The sequence below is a fragment of the Bombus affinis genome, unplaced genomic scaffold, assembly GCF_024516045.1.
Source record: "Bombus affinis isolate iyBomAffi1 unplaced genomic scaffold, iyBomAffi1.2 ctg00000521.1, whole genome shotgun sequence".
Taxonomy (NCBI): domain Eukaryota; kingdom Metazoa; phylum Arthropoda; class Insecta; order Hymenoptera; family Apidae; genus Bombus; species Bombus affinis.
Genome location: NW_026109162.1, coordinates 1 through 25,153, shown reverse-complemented (window position 1 = coordinate 25,153; position 25,153 = coordinate 1). Strand labels below are relative to the sequence as shown.

The 25,153-nt window shown below is 34.1% G+C and overlaps 1 protein-coding gene and 4 long non-coding RNA genes across 14 annotated transcripts; 2 read left to right on the top strand and 3 right to left on the bottom strand.

Moving 5' to 3' along the window:
• Positions 1 to 1,686: 1,686 nt before the first annotated feature.
• LOC126928078 (G-patch domain and KOW motifs-containing protein-like) lies at positions 1,687 to 3,754 on the bottom strand. 10 transcript variants are annotated; one of them, XR_007716245.1, is made up of 5 exons: positions 3,538 to 3,754; positions 3,070 to 3,427; positions 2,857 to 2,990; positions 2,375 to 2,772; positions 1,687 to 2,267 (listed from the first exon to the last, which is right to left on the bottom strand). XR_007716245.1 is itself a non-coding variant. In XM_050743978.1 (4 exons), exons 1-3 carry the CDS (start codon positions 3,675 to 3,677, stop codon positions 2,895 to 2,897), a joined length of 594 nt encoding a protein of 197 aa, XP_050599935.1. In that variant the 5' UTR covers positions 3,678 to 3,754; the 3' UTR covers positions 2,372 to 2,772; positions 2,857 to 2,894. The 10 variants fall into 10 exon arrangements, 1 of the variants encoding a protein (XP_050599935.1); XR_007716250.1 differs by having other exon boundaries at positions 1,687 to 2,296; positions 2,489 to 2,772; XR_007716249.1 differs by having other exon boundaries at positions 1,687 to 2,289; positions 2,489 to 2,772.
• Positions 3,755 to 4,379: 625 nt separating this feature from the next.
• Positions 4,380 to 5,236, top strand: LOC126928084 (uncharacterized). Its single transcript, XR_007716265.1, has 2 exons — positions 4,380 to 4,801; positions 4,906 to 5,236. It is a non-coding gene; the product is annotated as an uncharacterized LOC126928084 (long non-coding RNA).
• On the bottom strand, positions 4,678 to 5,960 carry LOC126928087 (uncharacterized). The gene is made up of 2 exons (XR_007716268.1): positions 5,876 to 5,960; positions 4,678 to 5,713 (listed from the first exon to the last, which is right to left on the bottom strand). It is a non-coding gene; the product is annotated as an uncharacterized LOC126928087 (long non-coding RNA).
• A 3,859-nt stretch (positions 5,961 to 9,819) lies between these two features.
• Positions 9,820 to 10,307, bottom strand: LOC126928089 (uncharacterized). The gene is made up of 2 exons (XR_007716270.1): positions 10,077 to 10,307; positions 9,820 to 9,988 (listed from the first exon to the last, which is right to left on the bottom strand). It is a non-coding gene; the product is annotated as an uncharacterized LOC126928089 (long non-coding RNA).
• Positions 10,308 to 13,692: 3,385 nt separating this feature from the next.
• LOC126928083 (uncharacterized) lies at positions 13,693 to 21,611 on the top strand. Its single transcript, XR_007716264.1, has 3 exons — positions 13,693 to 14,267; positions 16,583 to 16,763; positions 18,679 to 21,611. It is a non-coding gene; the product is annotated as an uncharacterized LOC126928083 (long non-coding RNA).
• The last annotated feature ends 3,542 nt before the right edge of the window (positions 21,612 to 25,153 follow it).

Below are 25,153 nucleotides of genomic sequence, written 5' to 3'. Positions count from 1 at the left end.
GAATGTCGATGTCGAATAGATGTATCTAATAACATAAAAATATAGTTGCTAACTCTATTGCTGTAACTTTTGTAATTTAACATCAATGTTACGAACTTTTAAACTTTAATTGTTTTTTATTTAATAACTGACAGCGTTTTTATCACTTTCTTTTATTAAAAAGTTTTATCATTTAATAATATTTGAGAAGGAATATTTTTTAAGAAAAAATAAGTTTTTTCGTATGTGAAAAATTTATATTACAAAACAAATATATTGTACAAAAACTTATATATTATATTACGACAAAAATGTATGTTTCTCGTATCAAAACGTATTTTATAAACCTATAACATATTTTTTAAATTATAGAATTGGTTATAGTACACGTATGTACATATGTATATTCCTAAATTATTCCTAGATAGAGTCACTTTCTCCACCCCGATATTTTCAATTTCAAAGCCACATGGAGGTATATTATTTACCTTCCGGTGTTTTGCTATCAAAGTTCCATCGGGACCCCAAATAGTACAGCAGGTATTGTACAATTTATCGCCCTCTATTTCAGGTATCGTACCACCAACTACATAAATGCTGTTTTCCTTAGCTGTCTTCGATAAAGCAACGCTCGTTTCACCATCAGGAATACTCTCGGCGTATTTTGGAAACTATTCTGCATTGCAATATTTCAATTAATGAAAAATAACTGTCCTTTGTTCCAACTATAAATTAGGTTGAAATGCTTGTCAATTTTTTATTTTTTAAATTATTAAAATAACTAAATTTTATATTTCGATTTACTTAAATATATAATTACTTAGATAATAGTACATATAATAAATTGTTTCTACAGGTTCAAGATGAAAAATGAATATTTAGAAATGTTTGTTTAATTACAATCATGCTATTTGGGTTAGTACCAGTGACTTGTTACTTAACGACTTTGCTAGTACTTTTTGAAACATAAAGTTAGATTTTAACTAACTTTAATTTTTAACTACTATAGGTGGAATTATAAATACAAAATAATTGATAATACTAGTTTATAAATACCTAATTATTAGTATCTTAAAAAATATATTTATACAAAAATCACGATAATCATAAAAGTGGGGAAATTCTATATTCTCGAGTCAATTCACAATCTTTATGGAAGTATAAACGATAAGGTAATTTGTCTACTTTTACTTTTTTCTATATAGTTGTTATACATATAATAAATTATTAGAAAAAGAAACAAATTATTACGTATTCCATATGGTGAATTAAAGCATTCAGGAAGAGCGATAATATCAGTATTATGCTCTTTCGCGCTGGAAATGTAGGAAACTGCCCGCTCTACATTTTTGCTTTTTACTTCATTTACTTGAAGTTGTACCAACGCCAAGCGAAATGCTAAAATGTTGGAAAAGTTAAATACACTCGGTTATATATTTCCCATACTTTTTACCTATAAATACTTTATACATAGTGAATACTTACTCGACATCGTTCGCACTACTTGTTTAGCGATGTTCGTAAGTATCATAATGTTCTTTGAGGTTATGTATGTTACTACTCGATATCAACATTACGTAAACAATACGCGGGGATTTTTAATAATTATTGATAAAGTTTAGGACATTAACTTTGATGTAATTGTAAACATTATTACATATTATAATTAAATGTAATTTTCAGTTAAGGGTAAGAAAAGAAATATAATATTTTGTAAAAATACACTTTATTATAAAATCTGTATAAATAAAATTGTACAATTTATCTTGAAAGTAAAATGACCGAATACGTTCCTGGAAAATATTACTGCCTACTAAATGATCGAGATCTTGATCTTTCTCGTCTTTTGTGTTTCTTTCTGTCTGCGTAATCTCTGGGTTTCTTATCTCTAACGTTTTCTCTTTCTTTGTCTTTCTTTTTATGTTTTTTACTTGATCTTTCAGATGAACAATCGTGCTTCTTATGTTTCTTTGACTTTTTCAATCTTTTTAATTTATAAGAATCATTCCTATTAGAGTTACTTCTTTCTCTCCGTCTCTTCTTTTCAGAATCACTATCGCTGTCATCATTAGATTCGGAGCGCCTTTTTCGTCTTTCTGATTTTTTATCCCCCACTTTATCATACTTGTTCTTATTGTGCATCGTACTTCCGATTTTCTTTCTTTTATTACTACTTTTGTCACCATCTTCACCGTCTTCGGGGTCAGGGGACATTGATCTTTTTCTATCCATCTTTTGCTCGAGTCCCTTGGATTCCTTGTCCTTATATTCCTCATACTTTTTTGTATCTGAAATTAACCCCATAAAATACTGAGAGCTAAAACCTCTACATTTATCATATTTTGTATAAAAATAGAAGGGACCTTTAAAAAATTGCATGCAACAACACACTTACAGGTACTCTTGAATTAGTTTTTCTACATGTCCGATTATGTCTTTATACGTATATGTCAATTCAAATTTATTTTCTTAAAAGTCCCTTAATGAAAAACTAACACTTCATATTAACTTTGAACTTTTGAGTTCTTAGAATATTCTGATTTAGTCACTGGCTGTACCATAAATTCATTTACAGATATTATATTTCCACCAAGAGCTAGTTTTATTATGAGCCTTCCAGCATCATCATCGAATCCTTCTATTTGACTATAATTATTACTTTGTTTTCCAGCTATAATTTTCACAAGTGTTCCTTTCTCGATTTTAACTTCTTCCTCTTCTTTTTTGGAATCTGTATTTTTCTTCTGCGATGCTACTTTTGGTCGTAATTCTGGTATGACAGCTGCTACTAATCTGTAATAGTTAGAATGAACGATTGTGAAATAAAAAATGATGTTCTCTGTTTACTTTCCAATAAGTGATGTATTAAATACATACAATTAATTTAATCCAGAGTAAAATTCATACTTTTCATTTCAACCAATTCCCTTTCCTGGTTGCCATCCCATTCCCCGTAACATTGCTACACCAAAAGCATCAATAGGAATTTTTTCATAATCTTCTAACGTAGACTGAAAAATACAAAACGATATTTATAATATGCAAATGTAATACATCTGTGCATCGCACATCAATATGTTGATAACGTACCTGTTCTTTGCCTCTTAATGATTCATCTTCTACTAAAGGTAAAGTTAAATCATTTGTTTTAGTTTCATATTTATTCTTTGACTTAAGTTCCTCAATGATTTCCTTTGTCGCTTGCTCTTCTAAAGTAACAACTTTATTTTCACTATCTTCAACTGGCTCTTTCTTTATTGATATTATTGGCGATGTTTTTCCATTAGATAGCTTTGATTTTGCCTCGTTAACACTAGCGTCTCCTACCTTTTCCTTATCTGCCTTCGGAAGGAAAATGTTTACATCTATTTTATTAACAAATCTATCATGCCAGGTTTTTGAACCTAGTAATGGAATAATTAGAGGTTCATCTTTTTTTTCTTCCTCACTGAAATAAAAAAATTGTTTTCAAATATATATATTCCGCTATTGGTGATTTTTATAGGATAGGTTGAAGTTATATGTTTCTTGATTAAAAATTTTACTTTTTGAACTCACCCTATTACTTTAATACCTTTCTCATCAAGGCATTCAATGTAATCAACTTTCTTTTTTTCTTGTGGAATAGCATTTTTTAACACAGGTTTCTTAATAGATTTCGCAAAACCGAAGGAAATCTTCTTTCCTTCTTCTGCCATTTATTTGTTATTTTAACACTGACTTATAGATCAATACACATGTATATACTAGACATAAAGATTGATGTCACTTGAAAACATAGTTTCAATTTCGTTAATATGTAATGTACATACATGAATCTAATATCTTATTATACTTTATTAATCTACTCAAAATTACTTGCACATTACTAAAATTTCATTCCGACAATATATCAAGCGCCTGAATAAGTGACATTAAAGTAAACATATATCAGAGAGGAAATAACAAGAACTGACGCCTATGGTTTTCTATGTTACAGAGCTAGTGCTACACCATACGGCCAAATGCCGAAAATGGCTAGGATATCCCAGAGAGAGTAGTGCTGCACCATGCAGCCAAATGCCGAAGGTGGTTTATGCTAGTATATATCTGCCTATACGTTTCAATCAGAAAATCGATATTATGTGTTCATGTGAAAGTTTACATTTCCCTAGGAGCTGTATTTTGATAGATTTAAGCTTCTAATGAAGCATTTTAAACGTATAGAGTATACTATGAAGTAGATAGTAGTGCGGATCATTTTATATTCATAGTGGTGCTTTCATGGTTTCACATTATCATTTAGACTGATAATTTACGATTTCATCTATTCCCTTTTTTTCTCTTTTAAGCCTCCTTTTTCTATGCTTGGCCAGTTCCAGTAAATGTATTTAAAGCTATTACAGGTCATTCAGAAGTTACGTCTCATAAATTAAAATACATAGAAGAATGGCAATTACATTCTCCTTTTTATCATTTATATTCTATTATTAGAACACGTATCATTTTTCAAAATTTTCCTTGCAATCTACAATTGTTTATGTCATCTTCCTATTGGTCATCGACTTTGTCATTTGCATGTCTCATTTTCCTCGTGTTCGGCATTTCAATATCAGGGAACGAATTTGTATCTTCTACATGAAATCATCTCTTTAATTTCAGATAGACGAATATGCGGCTGCTTCTGTTCCAAATATCTCCGTTACTGTGCCTGTTGACGGAAATCGGCGCGGCTGGGATCGGTAAAGCATGGCAGATCCTGCCATACGCGACCGATTCCTGGAATCACCCATCATGGCCACGGCTCCACTCTTCCGCGTTCGAAGTTCGCAGCGTGACCGGGGTTGGTCATCTCAATCCCTTGTTTAATTGTTGATTTTTTTAAATCTTTGTTTATTAATTCCAGGTTTTTTACATATTTTTTTTTTTTACATGATTTTTTTCCAGAATAAACGCTGAATTCTGATTGTAGGGTGGATACAGGCAAAAGTACCGATACGCGACGGTACGACATAGCCATGCATTATTACATTCTTTTTTTTTTTTTTTTTTTTTTAAGATTATTATTGTAACTTAAATTTAAGCCGCTGTTACGCTGTGCCTATGTACGATATTTTAATTTATGTCCTGAAAGCCTGGACGCAAAAACAGGACAGTTCGTTAGCGTAGGAGGGAACTTCTTCGTTAGACTGAACTCTGTTGATTGACTATTGAAAGCGCAAAGCGTAATAAGTTATAGTAATTCTTTTGCACGAGATTAAATAATTCAAGAGCGTTATTTTTTAGTATTGATTAGAGTTATATTTTTATATTTTTATACTTTTATATTTTTATATTTTTATATTTTTATATGATAACCATTTATATTTTTTAAAATATCTTGTCTTGGCATACACATTTTTTCCACTCTTCATATCTATCCACATTCGTAACTGTAGGTGACATTTTTTTTAACAATTTTGCTATTATTTTATAATTCTTTAATTCATATTTCAAAGTCGTAATAGATGTTTCTCTTTCTTCAAGTCTTTTAAACATTGGATTCATTTCTAGCTGCCATGCTTGCGTACAAAGCAATTTTATATCCGCACAAGAATATTTTTCAGTAGATTTTATTATGTGACTCACAATATCCATATTCTCTAATAATCGGTTGCTAAGGTATAATTTGAACATATCAAATCGAGTAACTTCGTTTGGTAATGATACGTATATATTCTTTTCAAGGCGTCTGCGTAATGCTGCATCAATATCCCTAATAATATATTTACAATAAATATTATTGTTCTGTTATACTAATAATAACGAAGGAATATTCCGAACAACACAATAATTAAGATTAAGATAATGAATAATTATGATATTAAGATATTTTCTACTTAGAAAACATTGAAATAGCTATAAATGATATACATACCAAGGGCAATTAGATGCGGCCAAAAGAACTACATCAGAATTTCTGTTAATTACTAATCTATCCAATCTAAAAAGAAGTTCTGATCTGAATGTCTTTGCAAATTTAGACAATGTATACTTTACTCTTTTATTTGTTCCTATGCAGTCAATCTCGTCGATAAAAATAATTGTTGGCGAATTATTATAGGCAAGTTCAAATAAAACCTGTTCAGTTTAACAAATGTATTTATTATTTATTAAATATTATATTCAAAATTCCTTAAATTCATTGTTTCATCACGAACGTAATATCATTTCGTTTTCCAAACAACTATTCTATTTATATATGAATGACGACAAATAAAAACAAATCTTTTTAAACCTAGAATCTCTTCTTCATAGACAAAGGAAATCAACTTACACGGATATACTTCTCGGAATCACCTCTCCATTTGTCCACCAATGAGCTGGCCGTTATGTTAAAAAAGTTGCATTGGCATTCTGTTGCGACTGCCTTCGCCAACATCGTCTTCCCTATTTCATAATTGCTTGTAAACATGTATGGGAATGAAAGAAATACGAGTATCTTACCTGTACCAGGTGGTCCATATAGCAGAATACTTTTACAGGGAGCAAATGGGCCTTTAAAAAAGATAGGGTATTTAAGGGGATACACAATGGCATCCTTAATGGCAGATTTACATTCCTCTAGGCCTGCAATGTTGTCCCAATATACATTAAATTTTTTCAGTATGATTTCCTGCGACAATACAAAGATGAAATGGTGCATAATCTCCGTATTAATTTCCTTGAGTGTTATGTAATTCATTATTTAAAGCTTTACTGAAATCCCTGTGTCATTGATATACAGTGGATTGTTTATCCAAGGTATTTGTTGGATATACAGTGGATATATACAACAATACATTTGTTGGATATTGATATACAATGGATTGTTTATCCAAGGTATTTGTTGGATATACAGTGGATATATACAACAATACATTTGTTGGATATTGTTTATCCAAGGATAGGTATTTTATTTTTAAAAAGCTTTACAATACGTATATTAATCGAAAATAACTTACGGATAAAATGTCTTCAGCAATCTTCTGCAATTCTGGATTGTCTATATAAAGGTTCCGAGCACATTTTGATATCTTTGATTGCCTGAATTGTTCCATTGAGACGTTAAATAGCTCTTGTGATGAAGATCCATAGTTTTCATTGGCAGAAATTGGTGTCACTGTTATTGCAAGATTAATATCATCCGTAGCATCACCCCTCATCTTCTGTTGTGCATTCCTCCCTTCCTCAGACCCAGATACAGACTCACTTCTCGTTTGTTTGCTAACAGATTTGACACGTTTTACTACTTCTTTGAAGATTGAATGATATTGTAATAGATACGTTGAATATGTTGAGAAAGTTGAATAGTGTTAAATAATTTAAATTCTTACACTTTGTTCGCATTTGTCATTTCCCTCGTCTTTATTTCCTTTTCAGTTATTTTCTTGCACAATATAGGATATTTTTGGAATTTCATCTTGTAATAATTTTCATATTCTCTAAGAATAATTTCCAAATTGACGTTGTCGCAGACTCGATATTTCCGAGATAGACGAGCTTCCAGGATTAATACATCGCTAATGTCTGCATATCTAAAAAATATAATTTTTAATTCATTGAACAAATTTTATGCTATGAGTACACACTATACGATAATCATCAATTGGGACAACTGTTTTATTTCTATCCTTTCTATTTATCTATCTATTCTATTTCTATCCTTCTGCTTTTTAATTTCTAATTTTTAAAGTTTGAATTTAAATATATTTTCATTTATAACTAGTTTATCTACGTTATCGATTGAGTTATTCTATAACAACCGAGTTATCGATGTCGATTTTCAAATTTTGATTCCTTCCCCTCTTTCCGCACTAATTTCTATTTCGATTGGTCACCGATATTATTCGAAAAAAATTGCAACTGAGAAGATATCTAAATTGCAATGTACTCACCCATTGCGTTCCAAATAATCACATATAAGGTACAATATGTTCCGATTACGTTCCGAAGTATGACTCTCCTCCTAATGCGACATTTATTTTTTTTTTATTATTAACAATAATTATTAATAATATAAAGATTTTCATGCAATTTTCTGTTACATTGCGAGTTTAATAAATTTGTTACACATAATTTTGTTATCTACTATCTTGATACGCGCAAAGATAAATCTTAATGATATATAATACAGCGTAAATGGTTATAAATAATTAATTATTGACAATAATTATAAGAATTATCGAAAGAAAAAATCATAGATACAAAATCAAATACAAATCATAGATATAAAATCAATCAAAAAATGAACAACAATTGTGAAAAACGCAATATGGCATATCAATGACAAAACACACTCATGACTGTCATGGAAGTTCCAAAGTGCAAAATCTAGAATATTCCTTACCTCTTTAGATTGAGATATCTTATTTGTGGTACCTTGCTGCGATGATTCACCGTTCATTGTGATAGTTTTAAATGTGATAATGATATCCTTGTATTGACTATCGTTTTTCGATAGTTACGAGAATTTTCGTTTATCACTTTGAGACAATCCGTAACTTTCTTTCTCTTATAAAGTTTCCCTTCAACTCCGTTGAAAATTGAGCATCAAACAGGAGACGAACGATTTGTTCGCACACATAAGCAGGGTGCGAATATAATGATGGAACAGTCGAGTCCTGTCTACTATATAGTAAGATGGATACGACATGGAAATAGAAAGAGAAGGCTATATATAAGCATTTTCTGTCCTTGTTTAATCAGGCATGCACACTAGTGGACACTGACGGCGCTCGTTTACCGTTGTTACATATTTCCGGTACAAGTACGCGGGCTTTAGAGAAGGACGGAACGGTCTCTCTCTTTATCCCTATATCGCGTTTTTAGTTCGCTCACGCGCTCTGTACTTATATCTATTACATTTCCACCATAAGCAGCGGCCGTGCAGTGACTTACAAAAGTTTCGAACTCGCGGACGTTTAATCACGTTCCCTACTCCGAAGGGGTAAGTACAAAGTTGCTCGTCTCAGTACTCTTGTTAGAAGTTTTATCATCTTTTTCATTTCGTGGTTACAAGCTTTTCCAGGAAATTCTTATCGTTTTACAAGAGCTGTGGGACACAATGACGTCAGCTATCGATCATATACGCGAATTTGTTGTAAATTAATTAGGAGAATATCTGGAGTTCTTTATCGTTGCCAGCTGTAAAATATTGGAATTTTTCATTTATAATTCTCATATTTTCGACTCTTCCGTTGCCAAGACCACCTTGAAAGATTTTTGGTACGTTCCATCAGCCTTGTTAAAAGTGTGCCCATTGGTTAGCTATATTGATTTTAAAAATCAATACGTATATCAAGTTTATTATCTCACAGAAACAAGGAAATTCGTTTTATTAATGAATTTTCGACGTTTCTTCTCAGTTTCCTTTAGCATCGAACGAAGAACATTATATTTCGTTTAAAAAGATTGAAATTGATATTGAGATAAAATCAAAAAGTATCCGTTGTTCTCGAACATTCTAGTATTCCTTCGCCGCCCGGGAGAAAGACAGGTATGAAGAAAGAGGATATTTTTTTTATTAACTTTTTAATATTGATGTTTCGACAAATATTGATGTGTGCAGTGAGAAAATCAAGTGAAATTTTGAATAATATCGTTTTAATAATTTGTGAAACGAATTAGTTTGGTTTTTTCCATTTTTATTAGTTTCCGTCAGTGCTGATTGACGCGCCACTCCAGTTTCCATTTCCGTTTCTCGAAATTTCCCACGTCCTTAGTCTTTGGGACTCTTTGCCCAGGTAACCGCATTGCTTCTGGGTACGTCTCACCGTTCGGGTCTCTCGAGCTTTCGGTGTCAGTTGTTACCGTTGAAGGAAGAGAAGCTGGTGACGGATATTATCGAATAAATCGTTTATTCTGGAAAAGTTCGAGTAAGTTCGTTCTGTTTGAATAAATCAAGACATAGATCAATTTTTATCGTATCATCGTGATTCGCCATGTCGTACGTTTGGTTTCGGGATACCATATGTTTTTAATTTTTTACTTTTAATTTGACATTTTACGCCTATAATCGTGACAGGAAGATACTTTCAATGAATTATAAATATTTTAAATTATAAATTATAAATATTTGTTATAAATTACAATCATACTACGGGGAAAAGTGAAACATATGTTTTCTTGTGGAACATGTGATAGTAAATTATTCGAAGCATAATAATGCTTAATTAAACATCTATACGGTAACATTTACGGACGAATATTGGGGTAATATTATCGCGTCGCTTTAATCTGGCATTTAATGCTTTGATTGCGGTCTTTGAAATGGCATCACAGATGCTGGTATAATATCACACGAAAAAGGAAGGACCAGTGGTTAATGTTGCAAGTACACCAGTGCGTTGCAGCCATCGGGGGTGGCTTTGACGCCGGTGCCGAGGAGAGGCGCAGAACGTGTTCGATCGACCCGCGAACGCAGCCCGTGCTCATACTGTGACAGAGTTCGTTTCAGTTAGTCTCAGTCGCTGTTTGCCCGTCGACAGCGTATAGTCGCGCCGGCCAACGATTATTTTTTCTTTTTTTGTTTCTCGATAATTCTCTCGCAACACTCGTTCTATATGTACATAAACCATCAGTTTATCGCGTGATCATTGTTCCCGCTTCCCCTACCTTGTCACGTTCTTCAAAGAAGATTTCCCTTCAGTTTTTTGTTGTTTGGGGAAAATTCATCGCTCGGACACATGGATTTATCGACACGACGGTTTATCGAGGCATCAGCGTGATGTACTTTTCAAGTTTCATATTTTCTCTATGATACTTTCTAAGGAGAATTTAGAATTCGGAAGATATCAATTTCCAGGAAATATAGGTCTTTATGAGACCATCGATAGGTTTGAATTTAATTAACTCTCTTATAATTGGTATTTCAATTTTTTAATTCCTTAAATTCAGCTTTCTTTATGCTGTTAGACGATATAACGCGGGCATTTTATGATATATCGAATATATTCGTATATATTTTACTTTATACATTCGATAAATTTCCTTGGTTGGCCGGCCTGCAACCCACATACGGCACTTAATAAAAATTTGTTTCGTTAGAGGTCGGTGTTTGTTCATCTTCGTCATAAAAATGTCATGACGTCATATCATATCACAAGGGTTCTTCTGAAAGCTAGATATTCGATAACAAGATGGTTAATTAATGGTTTTCGGTAGCTTGCAATGTCAAGCTTTGAACTGGCGGGATCGCCTTGCTGTCAAATCGCCATTCAGCAGCGACCATATTCTTTAACTACGTTCAAGACGTATATCACGCTACAGAAACCATCAAAGGGGGATAATTGCAAGTTAGTTGCCTCTTAGAAACGAGACAGTTGGTTGTTACTTGTTATCCGTAGTTGGTAGTTGTTCTCCTTAGTCGCCACATATTATAGAGACAACATTCATAGTCACCAGTTGCCTTCGCTAATAGTTTCTTGTTGTCTGTAGTTAGTTCTCGTCATCGCTATGTATTCCATCAACCACGTAAAATTTAACATATAGGATTTTATTCTTTTTTATTCTTTCTGTAGAAAGATTCTTTAAGTAATATGAATTTAAGTAACTATTTTATGATACAATAAAGTGGAAAAACGATTATTTTACGTAACGTAATTTTTTAAAGAACTTTGAATTTAAAGGATTCAGATAGATATCTTAAACGTAATTAAACCCTCCATATCGTAACAAATTAAAAGAAATTGCGCAAGAAAGTACAAATACATTTAATGCATAAAACATATATTTAAAATCCAAATGTAGGCGTTGACGCGTGCGTGCTACATGTTCGAAACATTCGTTACATCCGCGATAAAATTTGTAACGACGAAGAAGCTTAACATATGGTGTGCTTCAAGACGACAGCAAAAATTGTTGGCGGATTTTTCGAAATTTCTTCCATTCTTAATAAAAATATATTGTATAAATATAGTAGGATTTTTCAAATTTAAATAGTTATAATGATTTGAAACTTTACAATCGTACGGTTCTGTTTTATCCTTTGAATATACCTGTCATTTTCATATCTCCTTTTAACTAAACTAAATATTTGGAAATCCTATAATTTGTACACTTCTATTTGTGAATAAGATCGATGAAATTAAAGCGTAACTATGCTTTCAATAATGGCTTCGATGTATTGCTCACCATTATGGCGGATTAACGTCTCTAAGTGATCGACCTTAATCACTAAATGGCAGCCGCGATTCAGTGGTAGAGCCTTACACATGACGGACGTTGCAAGCGCTTCTAAGACGTCTATTGTGAAACGTTTCCAATAGCATCGGTTACGACGACGGTGAAATCCGAATAGAAATATATATCGCGTATCGCTTCAGCCTGACATGTCTTAAAATAGAATCACAATTTTTCGTTCTTTAAAAAAACAAAAAAAGTCTATAAAAATTATATGCAAATAAAATAGATAAATGGATAAATGGTTGTACAAATTTATAAAACAGATATTACAAATATACGTAAATAAATTATATATTTATAAATTGTTTGTTTAAATATCTGTTTGTTTAAATAAATAAAAGGGATATTTACGACTTACAATGAACGTAGTCGTATTTTTAGTTTTAAACAAAGCAAAAACGGATAACAACTTTTTAAAATGTAAAACTCAACGCAACAGTGGTTTTTTTTAATTAATCAATAACGTTCAAAGTTAATTAATTTAGAGTGGTTTGTACATTTTGTATGCTCGCCGTATTTTAACGTTTGATGTGTAACGTTTGATGTAGTACTTGATGCCCGAAAAATCGAAAAATAATTAAATTTGATCGTTTCGTCGAATTTACAAGTGTGTATATTCGTGTGAAATCCTATGTGCTTGTGTATGCTGATGTGAAAGGCGGTAATATATTTTTCTTTTTTCGATTATTGTTGTCAACTTTTGTGTGGAATAAATCAATTCCGTGAATAGAAGTGCAATCAATACAGCTTACTATGAGATGATAGCACAACAACAGTACATATCGCCATTGATGTCAGCTTCACAAAATTTCTCGAATATCGAGGTTGTCCATTTGGGTTAAGAATTTATTTCCAAAATGCCACAAGCACGAATATCTTATGGAAATCCACTGTATTTCCACTGTAATTTTTAATAATCAGATTCCATATTGTATGCTACGATTCGAGGAAAATCCGCAGCTAATTATTATCTTTGCTGCCTTTAAATACCATAAATAGTCGTCCGTAAATTTTAAAAGATTTTCTGTGCCATACTTATATTGTGTATTTTAGTCTTAAGGTGCGGGTCGTGTTCAATTAATTGAAAGTGATGAAACTGTAATGGGTCACGATAGTCAAATATTAAAAATGGTCTCGTTGGCTACATTTAAAATCTTTACGAGATATATATGCATAGTACGTTGCTACTAGCAACGGGTAGCGATGAGCAATAGAGAACAGTACCTTCCTTATCTCGTCGTGATTATGTACATACCAGTAATGCACAGTACTCGTACTGAATATCTTACAACATCTACATAGATTTTCAGATTTGTTTCGAATATTACCAGCATAACCATGATAGTAGAATTCTGTTACAGTATTAATTCTATAGTGCCGTTATGCATAATACAGCCCTAAAATGTTTCTACAAATATACGAATATTTTCGTCAGCTACTATATTCCAACCATGGCTTATTATGAAAGGAAATATATAACGAAATTACTTGTTTTTTTAGACTAAATTAGTTTAATTTGAATAATTTTAGTAATTGTGTAGGATCGAACAACAACTTATCATTAGCTTCACTCGAGACTTGATTGCACGTAGCAACGTAATTGCGTTGGAACTGAGGGTAGAAAACAATGTCAACCGTTAGACGCGTCTGTCTGGCGAATGTGTAACGCGTGAATAATAGATGGCGGCAATCACGTGAACCCTACTTATAGCTGTTTCGGTTTATATCGTAGCATTCAACCTAGGGTATAACGATAGGGATAATTAGAAGTTCAAAGGCCGGCTGATCAGCCTCATTTTGTTCCATTTTTTAATCAAGCGATGAATCGACAAATTGTACAGATTTCGATGGTTATCACAGTTCTCTGGGAATTTTAAAGCGCGGTTCGTCGAATTTAGTCGGATTGGCTACAGACTCTTTTACGAGCAGCTTGAAACTCGATCTAGTTTCGAGAAAATGAAAAATTCGTTTTATCTCTTTGTTTCCCTGTTCCTTCCTTCCTTCCTCTTTTCTTTGCTTTTTACATTGCGTTAAGACCGGCTAAATAATATTGATTGCCATGGACGTTGGCTGGTTTAAAATCACTGACATCGACGATAACAAAAGTAAGTTTGATGATTATTTATCTGAGCCGGTGTTATTCGACTTGAGCTCTGCACATTTGTTAATATTATTCTAGTAGGGATGAGATACTACAAATTTTAAATAACTTCGATTAAAATTATATTATAAAAATTATATTACATTAACGTTTAGAAGTCAATAAAGTGGAAAGAATTACGCGAGATAATGTAAATATAAATTATATTACAAGGAAACAATACGGCTAGGTAATTTGAAACATTCTGGCTAAAATTGCATTCTTTCAAAGTTAGGACGTACAGTATTTACAAAGTAGATTAAGTATCAAATGGGGTACTTAAGAAAATTTATGTTATCATTCTTTAGTAAACATTTTCAGGTAATAGCCTTCTGCAAAAGCTGCTTTACGTTACGTTAACGTATTCATTATTAATATTAATCATATTGTTCTTATCTCCTAGGGGCATAACAATCCATTTTTATATTGTGTTAAAGCTAAATTTCTATTAGATTGTCGCAAAATTTTCTTTCGTTTTATAAAGAAATGATAGATACACAACATTTTTTGTTTTATGTTATTTTATATTAAATTGGAGAAAGGTGGATCGCACATAATTCAATAAAATAATATAAAGCAAAAAATATCGTACATCTATCATTTCTTTATAAAACGAAAGAAACTTTTCGAACAACCTAATATTTCTCTCCAACGACACTTCTACGATGTTAAAATATTTGATAAAAATATTTGATAAAAATATTAAGAAATTCTAATATTGATTTAAACCTATCGATTTATTTACTTTTCGCTGCCAGAAATTGTTAATTATGATTTCCACTTAAAAGCGTATTTCGTATTATGAGGATAAATGATCAAATTCATCTCTAATATACACGTTAGAGAGTCATTTATAGCTGCAATCCTGTTTACCGCTCATATTCCTGGAACTCGATAATTCACTAGGCGATTGCTTTAACCGTGCAGAATACATCCATAAATAATTAATCGCTATTAATATTCCATCGACTTTTGAAAATCCCTGATGTGATCTATTTCACGTGATGAGAATACGTGTAAAGTGAGGTTATTGCTTGATTATCTTTAGTCGAATAAATCGAGTGATTCAAATTATAATGCGGAAGAAAGTCAAAACTATGTATATTATTTTTTTCAATTTTTATGTATCATTTTATGTATCATTTGACGGAAGGAAATTTGGTAAGTAAGGTTCACCTTTTTTAATGTCAATGATTTTGAGATATGTTATTAAGCTCCAAATTCTAAGCAATCTTCTATATATATAACATACGTATAATAGCCAAAGTTCAACTCCCAAGTATACGCAAAGCTTTTATTTTCAATTTATGCGATACCACTATGTTTCATGAATTTATTTGCTAACGGTATTGAAACAAATAACAAGCAGAGGACGAACTATCCGTGAACTGTTTTGCCAACGAGTACGCTTCCAATATTTTCTGTTTGAGAAAACACACTTGTTGCTGTTGCAACTCCAAATATTTTTACAGCCGACGCTTTTGCCATGAATCATCGGCTAACATATAAAATAAAGAAAAGCCATAGTTGATTGTAATGGAAATTTAGAAAACCTGAAACTCGATATAGAAGGGAAAAATAAAGGAAAGGAAGGGAGAGATAATTGGAAGCTTGGGGCCAGGTTTAATTCACTGAAACCGGGCTGCTTGTGTCATCACGAAACAGAATTGCCAGTACGTCATTTCTGTGCTCCCGTCCTCGTAAAAACGGTTTCACTCGTTAAGAAAAAACGAATAGGCGGTGAAGAGAGAAAAAAGCAGACAGAGAGCGCTTTTAAAAAGCTGACGAAGCGTGCGTTGCCACAACGAGACACACAGTGCTATTTGTCGTTTTAAATTGCGCCGCAACTTGTTTTTGAGATCTTTGCTAGAGACACGTGAAAACACGTTGGAAGTATATTTCTTGTTTTTGTGGAATTTAGCTGGAAAATGAAAAATAACGTAAAACATGTACTTACGACTTACAGAGTAATCGAATGTATACACTATAATAACCAGCGATTTAAGACTTTAAAAGATCGAAAGAAAAGAAAAGAAAAGAAGAAAGATAATATGTTGTGGCAGTCTAACTCGATCTAAGGAAATAGAGAGGGAGGGGGGGGGGCAAAGCTTGTTAATCTGGAAAGAATACAAGCATCAATTTCAAGCACTTATAGGGAATCAAGCGGGCTTGTTAAGGTCGTAAGTTGGACAATTATCCCGTGTTAGGTTCAATCAGCTTAGTCTTACACAAAATTGATCTAATCATGTGAAAACAAATGTATTCTGATTTTTGTCGCAGATATTTCTGGTCTACGCATTCCAGTGCCCGCACTACTGACATTAAAACACCTGATTTTCCCATTTACTACAGCGACAAATTTCTTGATCCTTCACAATCATGAAGGACTTGTCTGCGACAATACCTGCAATGATCATCTGTGTGCAGGCTATTTTCATCACTATCTTCCCGTTAGGGGCTGGTAAGTTGATACTGATTAATTATACCATCGAAATTCTATATAATGGCTACAAAAAATATTTGCATCATTACCCTCATTTCCTAACGAAGCGCGTTTTTTTACCAAGTTTTATATTTCATTTCATAGTATCAAATCCCTGTGGTTACACGAAAGTATTAAATGATAGGAAACTTGATATACACGAATTTAATTAATTAATAAGTTAGTCGATATACAGCCATTATTATTTCATGTGAAATATTATAACGTCAAAAACTTAACGTTCTTGTACGTACAGTATTAATCACAAATTGTAAGAATGTTTACTGATAAGCAAAATAGATAATATGGAAAACGCAGACCTATGGAAAGAGAATTCCTGACATTAGACAGGAATACGGGATTGCACGAAATATTTTATGGTATGTCTAACATGGAGAATATATGCGGCGAAGTACGAAAAATTCATCCTGAGATATGTATACGACCTACGCGGTACGGGACGTGTTATAAATGGTTTCCGCCACTCAGCCGTATTTGAATTTGTGAACACGATCGAACAAATGACGCGACAATTATTAATTGCCGTCTCTGCCTTAGTAACGATTCGCGTTGGAACGAGGTCGAATCGTTCCGATTCCACGCGCGATTAACAAATAATTACAGTGGACATCAATTACTTGGATGACCTTCGTCATTTCAGCTTAAAACGATTAATTTGATCAAACCAACCAATTATTTCAGTTAATACAATCTGCACTTTAAATTCGCACGTCTTGTGTATACACACCGGGCCAGAGAAAAGTTTTCATTCGTTCGAGTAGAACCTTCGTAGTCCTTGAGGACGCGTGTCGCTTCTCGTGCACCTAAAGTTTCGCTCAAATTAACCGATTTATTTGAATTCGAGCGAGTGAAAACCTCTTTGTCACCGTGAGTTTGTTACTTAATTGATACTTTTAGATGCCCTTTGCTTTCAATCTCTTACATCCATTCTTAATTAGTCAAGTCGTTTGACTTTTGACAAGTATTTTGAAACCATTTTACTAACACGAACCTACTTTTTTACTTGAGATTATCCGCTATTTTTATTCAAATGTATATGTACGTATATACACTTTTGAATTTTAAACGAACCTTCTATTATACCTATATCCTTTAAGTGCCGTTTCAAGTTTCAAGAGACTTTAACTCGGATAGCTCGACTTGGAGTTCTAACGTATACTGTGAAGCACACTTGCGAAGTAAAACAGCAAACACGATATAAAAACTTTTTCCCCATGTAAGAAATCGAATAATCTATTTCAACGGTGCTTTAATCTCATCGATGAAGCATCGATGCAACGAAGAAGCATCGTGATAGCCGCAATGCGGATCCGTTGAACAAAAATTTCCTGGTACGGTCGTTTTCGTAATGTTATTAACCGTTTTAGTGTCGGATGTTTCAAGACTCCGTATCGGTTTGTGCTATGCAGCGCGATAGCGCTTCGTTTATTTATTTGCCAGGAGTACCGATCGACGCGATCGCGCTGCCCTTTTTCATCCTGTTTTTTTCATCGAAATATACCGTTCGACGTGCTCGCGCTTCATTTCATCGGTTATACTGGAAGCGTTACAACAAACGTTTGCGTGATAACATTCTATAATGCAGGATTTGGTTTTCCGATTCAAGAGGTAATTTTTTATATTGGTTTTTTTTTTTTTTTTATTTGGTTTATGATTATTTGAAAAACAAGTAATTACGAGAGGAAACTCTGATATGACTCGCGACGAGCACGCTTGAGCGCGTTGCGAATTAATGATCGTGACCATACATCGTGGCACAATTTACCACGGTACGCGAATAGAGCGATCACGCTGCGTGGCGTTAAAACGGTTAGCGTAACTGCGCGTACGATTGTCGAGTGGCAAAGATATTGACGCTGGTAATCGTTTTCAGTGGCTTTAGGAGAAGATTGTACTGATTTCGAAGGAAAAGCTGTCTCGCATGGAATGACGTATGTGCCGGGACCATCGGTTTGCAACCTCTGCGTCTGCTATCATATGGAGCCAAAATGGTGCCAGGCTATGTTCTGTTCACCTCCTTTTGTAAGTATATGCTCATTCTAAGAGCAACCAGCTTAACACAACCATGAGAAACTAAAGTACACCGTTAACGCTTGCATGCTGGTCGTTAAAACACATGCTGCGCGAATAGGGTACACAGCGATTCATTTAACTCGCCTTGAATTAGTTTTAGAAAGACAAACATGGACAGGGATAATTTTTGTCACGAGCCGTTTAATTTATTCGTTCATTAGAACGAATTAATTTACACCTGCTGAGATCGCGATTGATGTGACAAATTCGAAATCTTGTTCCATATAAATATTTTTAAACAAGCACGTCGTAAGCTTTGTATATTTTTTAATCGCAACGAAACTGTTCAGAGAAATGCTGAAATTATTAATTAGAAAAGGAGATTTCTACGCATCGTTGTAAAAGTGTCAGGGAAAATATTCGTGAAACAGTTACGTTGTTACAAGTTCTACAAGAAGAAATATTGAAAATCAGGTTCCACTTATTCCGTTGCACGTGTAAAAGGTATCTTGCGTTCGCGCAAAAAATCTCTGAAGGATACATGCTTTATAATAATTGGAGTGTCGAAGTTGTTACGCGGATCGGCGTACACGTACCTTTTAATGAAACTAGGTTACTCATTCGTTATTCGTTCCTAATTTTCAGCTTCACGATTTTTACGCAATAAAATTTTATACATCAGTTCGGTTTATAAATGATTCAATTCAAATTTAACAGAATTAAAGTTGAAATAATCATTTGTACTTCATTAAAAGGTTCTTTCAGCATCTCGTTTTAATATTTTTATTGGTAATATTTTGTTAATCGTTATATTTAAATGGAGTTTTTCAAAGGAGAGACATTTTAAGGTAGGAAATGGACATACATTTATAATAAGAATTCAGAAGAAAGAATATTTCATACAGAAAGAATTATTCCGTATGTATAAATAACTACGCTATGAATTTTATATGTATCGGATATTCCTTCTGGTTAATGTATCTGATGTTTTTTCACGCGAGGTAGCGTATATTTGCATCTATATGTCTCTTCGTTTCTCAGTAGTAAAACTTAGCATTCATGCGGCTGATAAGTAGTTACGCATTGACAACGAGAAACATAAAATGAGTAAGAAGCATGAGACATTCTATAAGAAAAATAAAGTTGTTTTTATCTTTCATTGCATATTCGTCAGAATATTGTTAATAAATATTTAATTTAAGATTTCAGTTGAAATAAATACATAGGATTAGACATTTATTTATATATGTATCTATGAACGCATTTGACATAAAATTTTGATAACGACTAAAATTATATATTCTGATATTAAATTAATTTAATGAGAATAAAAAACTAACTTTTTTAAACAAGATTTTGTATAAAGTTATATTTATTAGGAAAAGTTCGTTCATCCCTTTATAATATCATAGGATTAGACTCATAGCTGTGTAAATCATTTCATGGAATAGTATATGTGTGCCTGTGTGTTCTAAGTTTTTATCATAAAAATGCTAAATGTACTAGGAGATGTTTTTAAAAATTCATAAATTTTTCTTCATCAAACATATCAATCGTTATATTGAATAGTTAATTATCTTTTATTTGTTTCGAGCTGCACATTGATTGAGACATTCGTGTTGGTTATAATTGCGAATTTAACGCAGTTAAACGAAGTTGTTTGAATCCCTTGCGAGCATGTAAATATATCGTCGAATTAATAGGTCAATTACTTGAGGTTGGAATTGAATGAAAGGGAAAGGTGGAGGAGAAGTCTTGCGTTTGAATGCGGGACACTTTTAAAGCCCACAGTTCGCTGAAATTGCCAGAGAATTCAATTAAATGGCGAATTAAACCATTGAACTGAATCTGTTTCCAATCGCGAGCTTAGAAGTTCTATCCTTTGAATTTTTATATCAGTCAACTTTCTTTTTGTACGTACGGTAACGAATATAATTCATGAATTAATGAAGTATGTAATTGGATGAAAGTTCTTCTTCCTGGATTCAGTTTAGACTAAGAAAAATTATATAATAACGAAATTATCAACTTAAAATTGATAGAGTGTATAGCTTCTTTTTTTTTTTTTTTTTTTTTTTTTTGCGTGAGGAGGGGAAAATGCTGTTACGCATACCCAGTGATGCGGATCACTGGGTTATGTGGGACTCGGGCGGATGTTGTTGCCATACCCACTAAAAACCCCTCCTCCTTTTTCCTTTGCTTTGAGGACAGACAACCCCGGTAAAACCTGTCGGCAGTCATCAGGTTGTCCTTTCATGCCCCGTTGTATCTTCTTCTTCGGGCAGTTATTCTGTATATTCTGTATTGCTCTCGTCATCTTCTCAGCTAGTTCGGAATACTGGGCTGATCTCCTTCTGTGGTTCTTTGTTGTCTTGTATCTCTGCCTTCACTGCTCCGAGTAGTTGTTGTTGCTCTCGTTCTCCTCCTTGCCTCCTTCAAGGCCTTCGTTGTCACCCTCCTGTGAGACATGACGGTCTTGCGAAATTGCCTGAATTTATCCCAGCTCTCGTTCTTGGCGGTCACCGTGGCGATCAGATTGTCCACGTCTATCTTCTCGCCAAGAGCGTTCTCCAGCTCAATCCTTCTGTCCGTTCACTTCGGGCACGTGAAGAGGGCGTGCTCTGCATCGTCGTTAGGGTCTCCACAGTCGAGACAGTTGCTGTCGCTGCTCTTGCCAATCCTCTTTCTATAGACACCAAAACTCCTGTAGAGGTGGCCGTGTGTGCGTTATATATTTATTGGACGTGCGTGATAGTTGTAGTAGTTGGGCCTGGTCCGCTGTAGATGTCGCTGCCGTCGTCCGACACTAGTTAGTGTCGAGTGGTGGTATTTGGCTTGTCGAGTGCCGCCACACTCCCATGCCCGGTTAACAGCTGCATGGTGTGATGATCGATGTCCATCTTCTTTTTGGTAAATAGCAGCGCACTCGGTATTAATTTCCTTGCGCCTCCAGTTCCTCCTTCAGCTCGTTGCCGTCATCCGCGCCGATCCTGGTCTTATGGATCTTGTTCCTCTCGTAAGTCTCTCCGAGCATCTTTATCTTTATGTAGATCGGGAGATTCCCGGTCAACGTGCAAAGTGCCGCGTGGGAGACGGTACGCTATGCCGTCGTTGTTATGCACAGGGCCGTTCGTTGTGCCCGTTTCAGCTTCTTCCTGTTCTTATCGGTATTCGCTAAGCTAATTCTTCTTTCTGAACCCATACTGCCTCCGATGGAACGGGTCCGTTCCGATGCATCTCTCGATGATCTTCTTAAAGCATTTTTCCCAGATCTTGCTCATGGCTGGGAGTATGCTTATCGGCCGGTACGCGATCCTTTCCCGGCTTCCTTAGCAGTATTACTCTGGCCGTCTTCCAGCAGTCTGGTTCCAGCTTGCTTCCAGCTCCTGCTTCCAGCAGTCCAGGAGTCTTCCATCGACTCCTGCAGCCTTCTTGGTGTTCATTCTTCCGGCGGCATCGACGACATCGCCTTCGCCGATGACGACGCTGAAGCTGATGCCTTCTTCTTCTTCGGTCTCTGCCTCTTCGCGGCCCTCGTAATGGGAGGGTCCGTGTCCCATGGTGAATAGCCTCTGTAGGACTGCTTCCACCATGTCGATCGGCATGTCGTTGCTTGATTTCTTGCTTTTGCATCTCTTCATGACTGTGCGATAGGGTTTGCCTTCTTGCTTTTCTGTATGGATGGAAACGCGTTCGAAAAGTAGAACGGAGTAATTAGCGATGCACGATCCCAGGCTGTTGAATATTTTTCCATCGGGAGAAGTCAGGTCGGGCGATACAAGATTTATATGCTCGTTCTGCCAGTTATTTCAACGTCTGTTACGCGATAGAAAATGAACATAAATGAATAATAAATGTATTACAGCCATAAAGATTGCTTGATGTACGCCACCGTTTTTCCCCTATTTCTCCGATACAATTTTCCTTTTTTTTTTTTTTGCGAAACATTTTACTAATCGCGAGAAATTGTATTGCCGCCTGGTACGTATTCGAATTATCCTCAATTATTCTCGGTTGTTTCCGTTTCCTTTGGATTTACATAAGTACTCGTTTGATGTACGTGCAGAGTGAGATAATAACTATTAACAGCTATAAAATAAGAAGCGAAAATACGTTGAAACTCGACTTCTAGATTCGCGAGACTTTGCAGAGCTTCGAAACTCTCGTGTTTCAAACCTAATAAAAAGTTGTAGAGGGAGAATTACATTGCGAGATCTGTTAAGGAAAATCGTATCGTTGTAATAGGATTATTTCAGCGAGGGAAATTCCGTGTTGCGTGTAACGCGTTGCAAAGCCATGAGCTTTCTTTCGGGTTAATATACATAATCGCCTTATCGAACTTTCCATCTCACACGTGAATTTTGCATTTCAATCTTCTTACTTGCAGTCCAGTCCAGTCCAGTTTAGTGTGACTAAGCTAAATGTTTTATAGAGAGACGTACAACTGTATGAAGGGGAGATCAATAAATTGGGTTATCTTTAAATCACTGACAATTATTCATCGACACGATTTCACCGGCAGCGAATTCACCGGCAATGTCTATCAAAGTTTATTTACCGATACACCGAGTGAAATCACCACAATCATTTCACCAATATTCTCCTTTGTCGATAATTATCATGCTTGCCACTACATGTTATCGTTGATTATATGTCTTTATTTACACATTCGTTTACGCGCATAACGAGATAAACGAAGAAACGAAAATGATATGTTGTCATGATGTATTGTTAAATTACTAATTAACACGAGTTATATATCTACCTACATGAAAGCTTCTAAATATCAATTATAATTCATGAAAGCACACAAGCTATTTTGCTATACACAAATAGAATTATAAGGAAATGTTACGTGCTAATGATTTAACGAAATCTATTCCTCTGTACATTTGACATTTCTGTATTATTACTTGTGTACTTTCTGCTCTTGTTTACGTCATCGGAAGTAAAAATACGTTAAGCGAATCAGCTGATCTATTTGAGCGATTCAATGGCTCGGTCTTCTCTTATGCGACTACCAAGTAGAAGATAAGTTCTTCTAGATAAGTTATATAACATTTTATAACATCCAAATTAACTATTTTTTTCTTTTTCTCTTTCTTTTTCTTTTTCTTTCTCTTTTTCTTTTTTTTTCCTTTTTCTATTTCTTTTTTTTTCTTTCTCTTTCTCTTTTTTTCCCCCTTTCTCTTTTTCTTTTTTTTTTTTTTACCTGGGGGAAATCCGCTCGGACACGAAGCCACTTCTTAAAGTGGCGTGGTAGTGAACATCCAAATTAACTGGGGCACTAATTAGCTGAAGCTTCTAGTCAAACCAGGTATCAGTCTTTGTACGCAAAGGCATTCATTACAATCGTTTAAAGTTTGAAGAAACACCGTTACAAATTCGTGATATAAGAGAAAGCGATTCAAAACTCGGATTCATTTGTTGGAACGACGCCGTGGGCAAAAGTACACAATGGAAAACTTTCTTCCAAGACCAATTGATAGCGCTGACGTAATTAAAATGTGACGATATTGCCAGCGACGTTTCTCCAAATAGACGACTAACTTATTTACGAATTGCCGTAACACGATTGCCGCTGGTAATACGGTTAGTAATCAGTTTATTGAATTTTCGCTTGACGTGACATCGTCGAGTTCCTAGAGAGATTCTTCTCCCTTGTAAAACTATGTTTCTGCAACGACTGTATTTGTTGAATTGCCGTTCGTGAACAAGTCCTTCTCTTTATTACGTGTAATAGATTCTTCTTTTTAAGTTTTAATTTACATTGGTAATTTTCTATAATTTATTACTCGAATATGGTAATTTTTTCTTAAAAAGTTTGCTTTTTCTACAATTATTTTACTACAAAACCCATCAAAAACATGATGTATGTATGTATATATACTCTCAAATATTATCGGTTTATTCTCAAGCTATAGTTCAATTTCGGAAATTGCCAATTAAAATCATAAAAAAAAAAAAAAAAAAAGCACACACAGAAAGTTCGTTAAAATATGCGATTTTCCAATCAAGATATAGTATTTATTCGAGTAATATAGATTACAGTAGCGATGGTGACGACAACGATGAATGGACTGATTCTTCGTGCGAAAATAGATTGGAAGCGCAGAACGATGCATTGTTTCAGGGAATATCGATTTTCAAGCATGGTTTTAAAGTACGTGTGCGCGTGACTAGATTTGTTAATTAATGCCGCACCCAGATTTTCAATATATAAATGTGACACCTACATATGTTTAAGCTTAAAACAATTGGACTAACAATTTCGTTAAATTTAAATCAATATTTATCTTTTTAAACGCAACAATATTTTTAATGACAACTTCACG

Excerpts from the sequence above, each read along its gene's own strand:
- LOC126928078 (XM_050743978.1), bottom strand. The coding sequence starts at position 3,677 with ATGGCAGAAGAAGGAAAGAAGATTTCCTTCGGTTTTGCGAAATCTATT. Across the intron at positions 3,428-3,537 it reads AAAGGTATTAAAGTAATAGG|TGAGGAAGAAAAAAAAGATG; the intron begins GTGAGTTCAAAA and ends TTTTTATTTCAG. Across the intron at positions 2,991-3,069 it reads CATTAAGAGGCAAAGAACAG|TCTACGTTAGAAGATTATGA; the intron begins GTACGTTATCAA and ends TGTATTTTTCAG.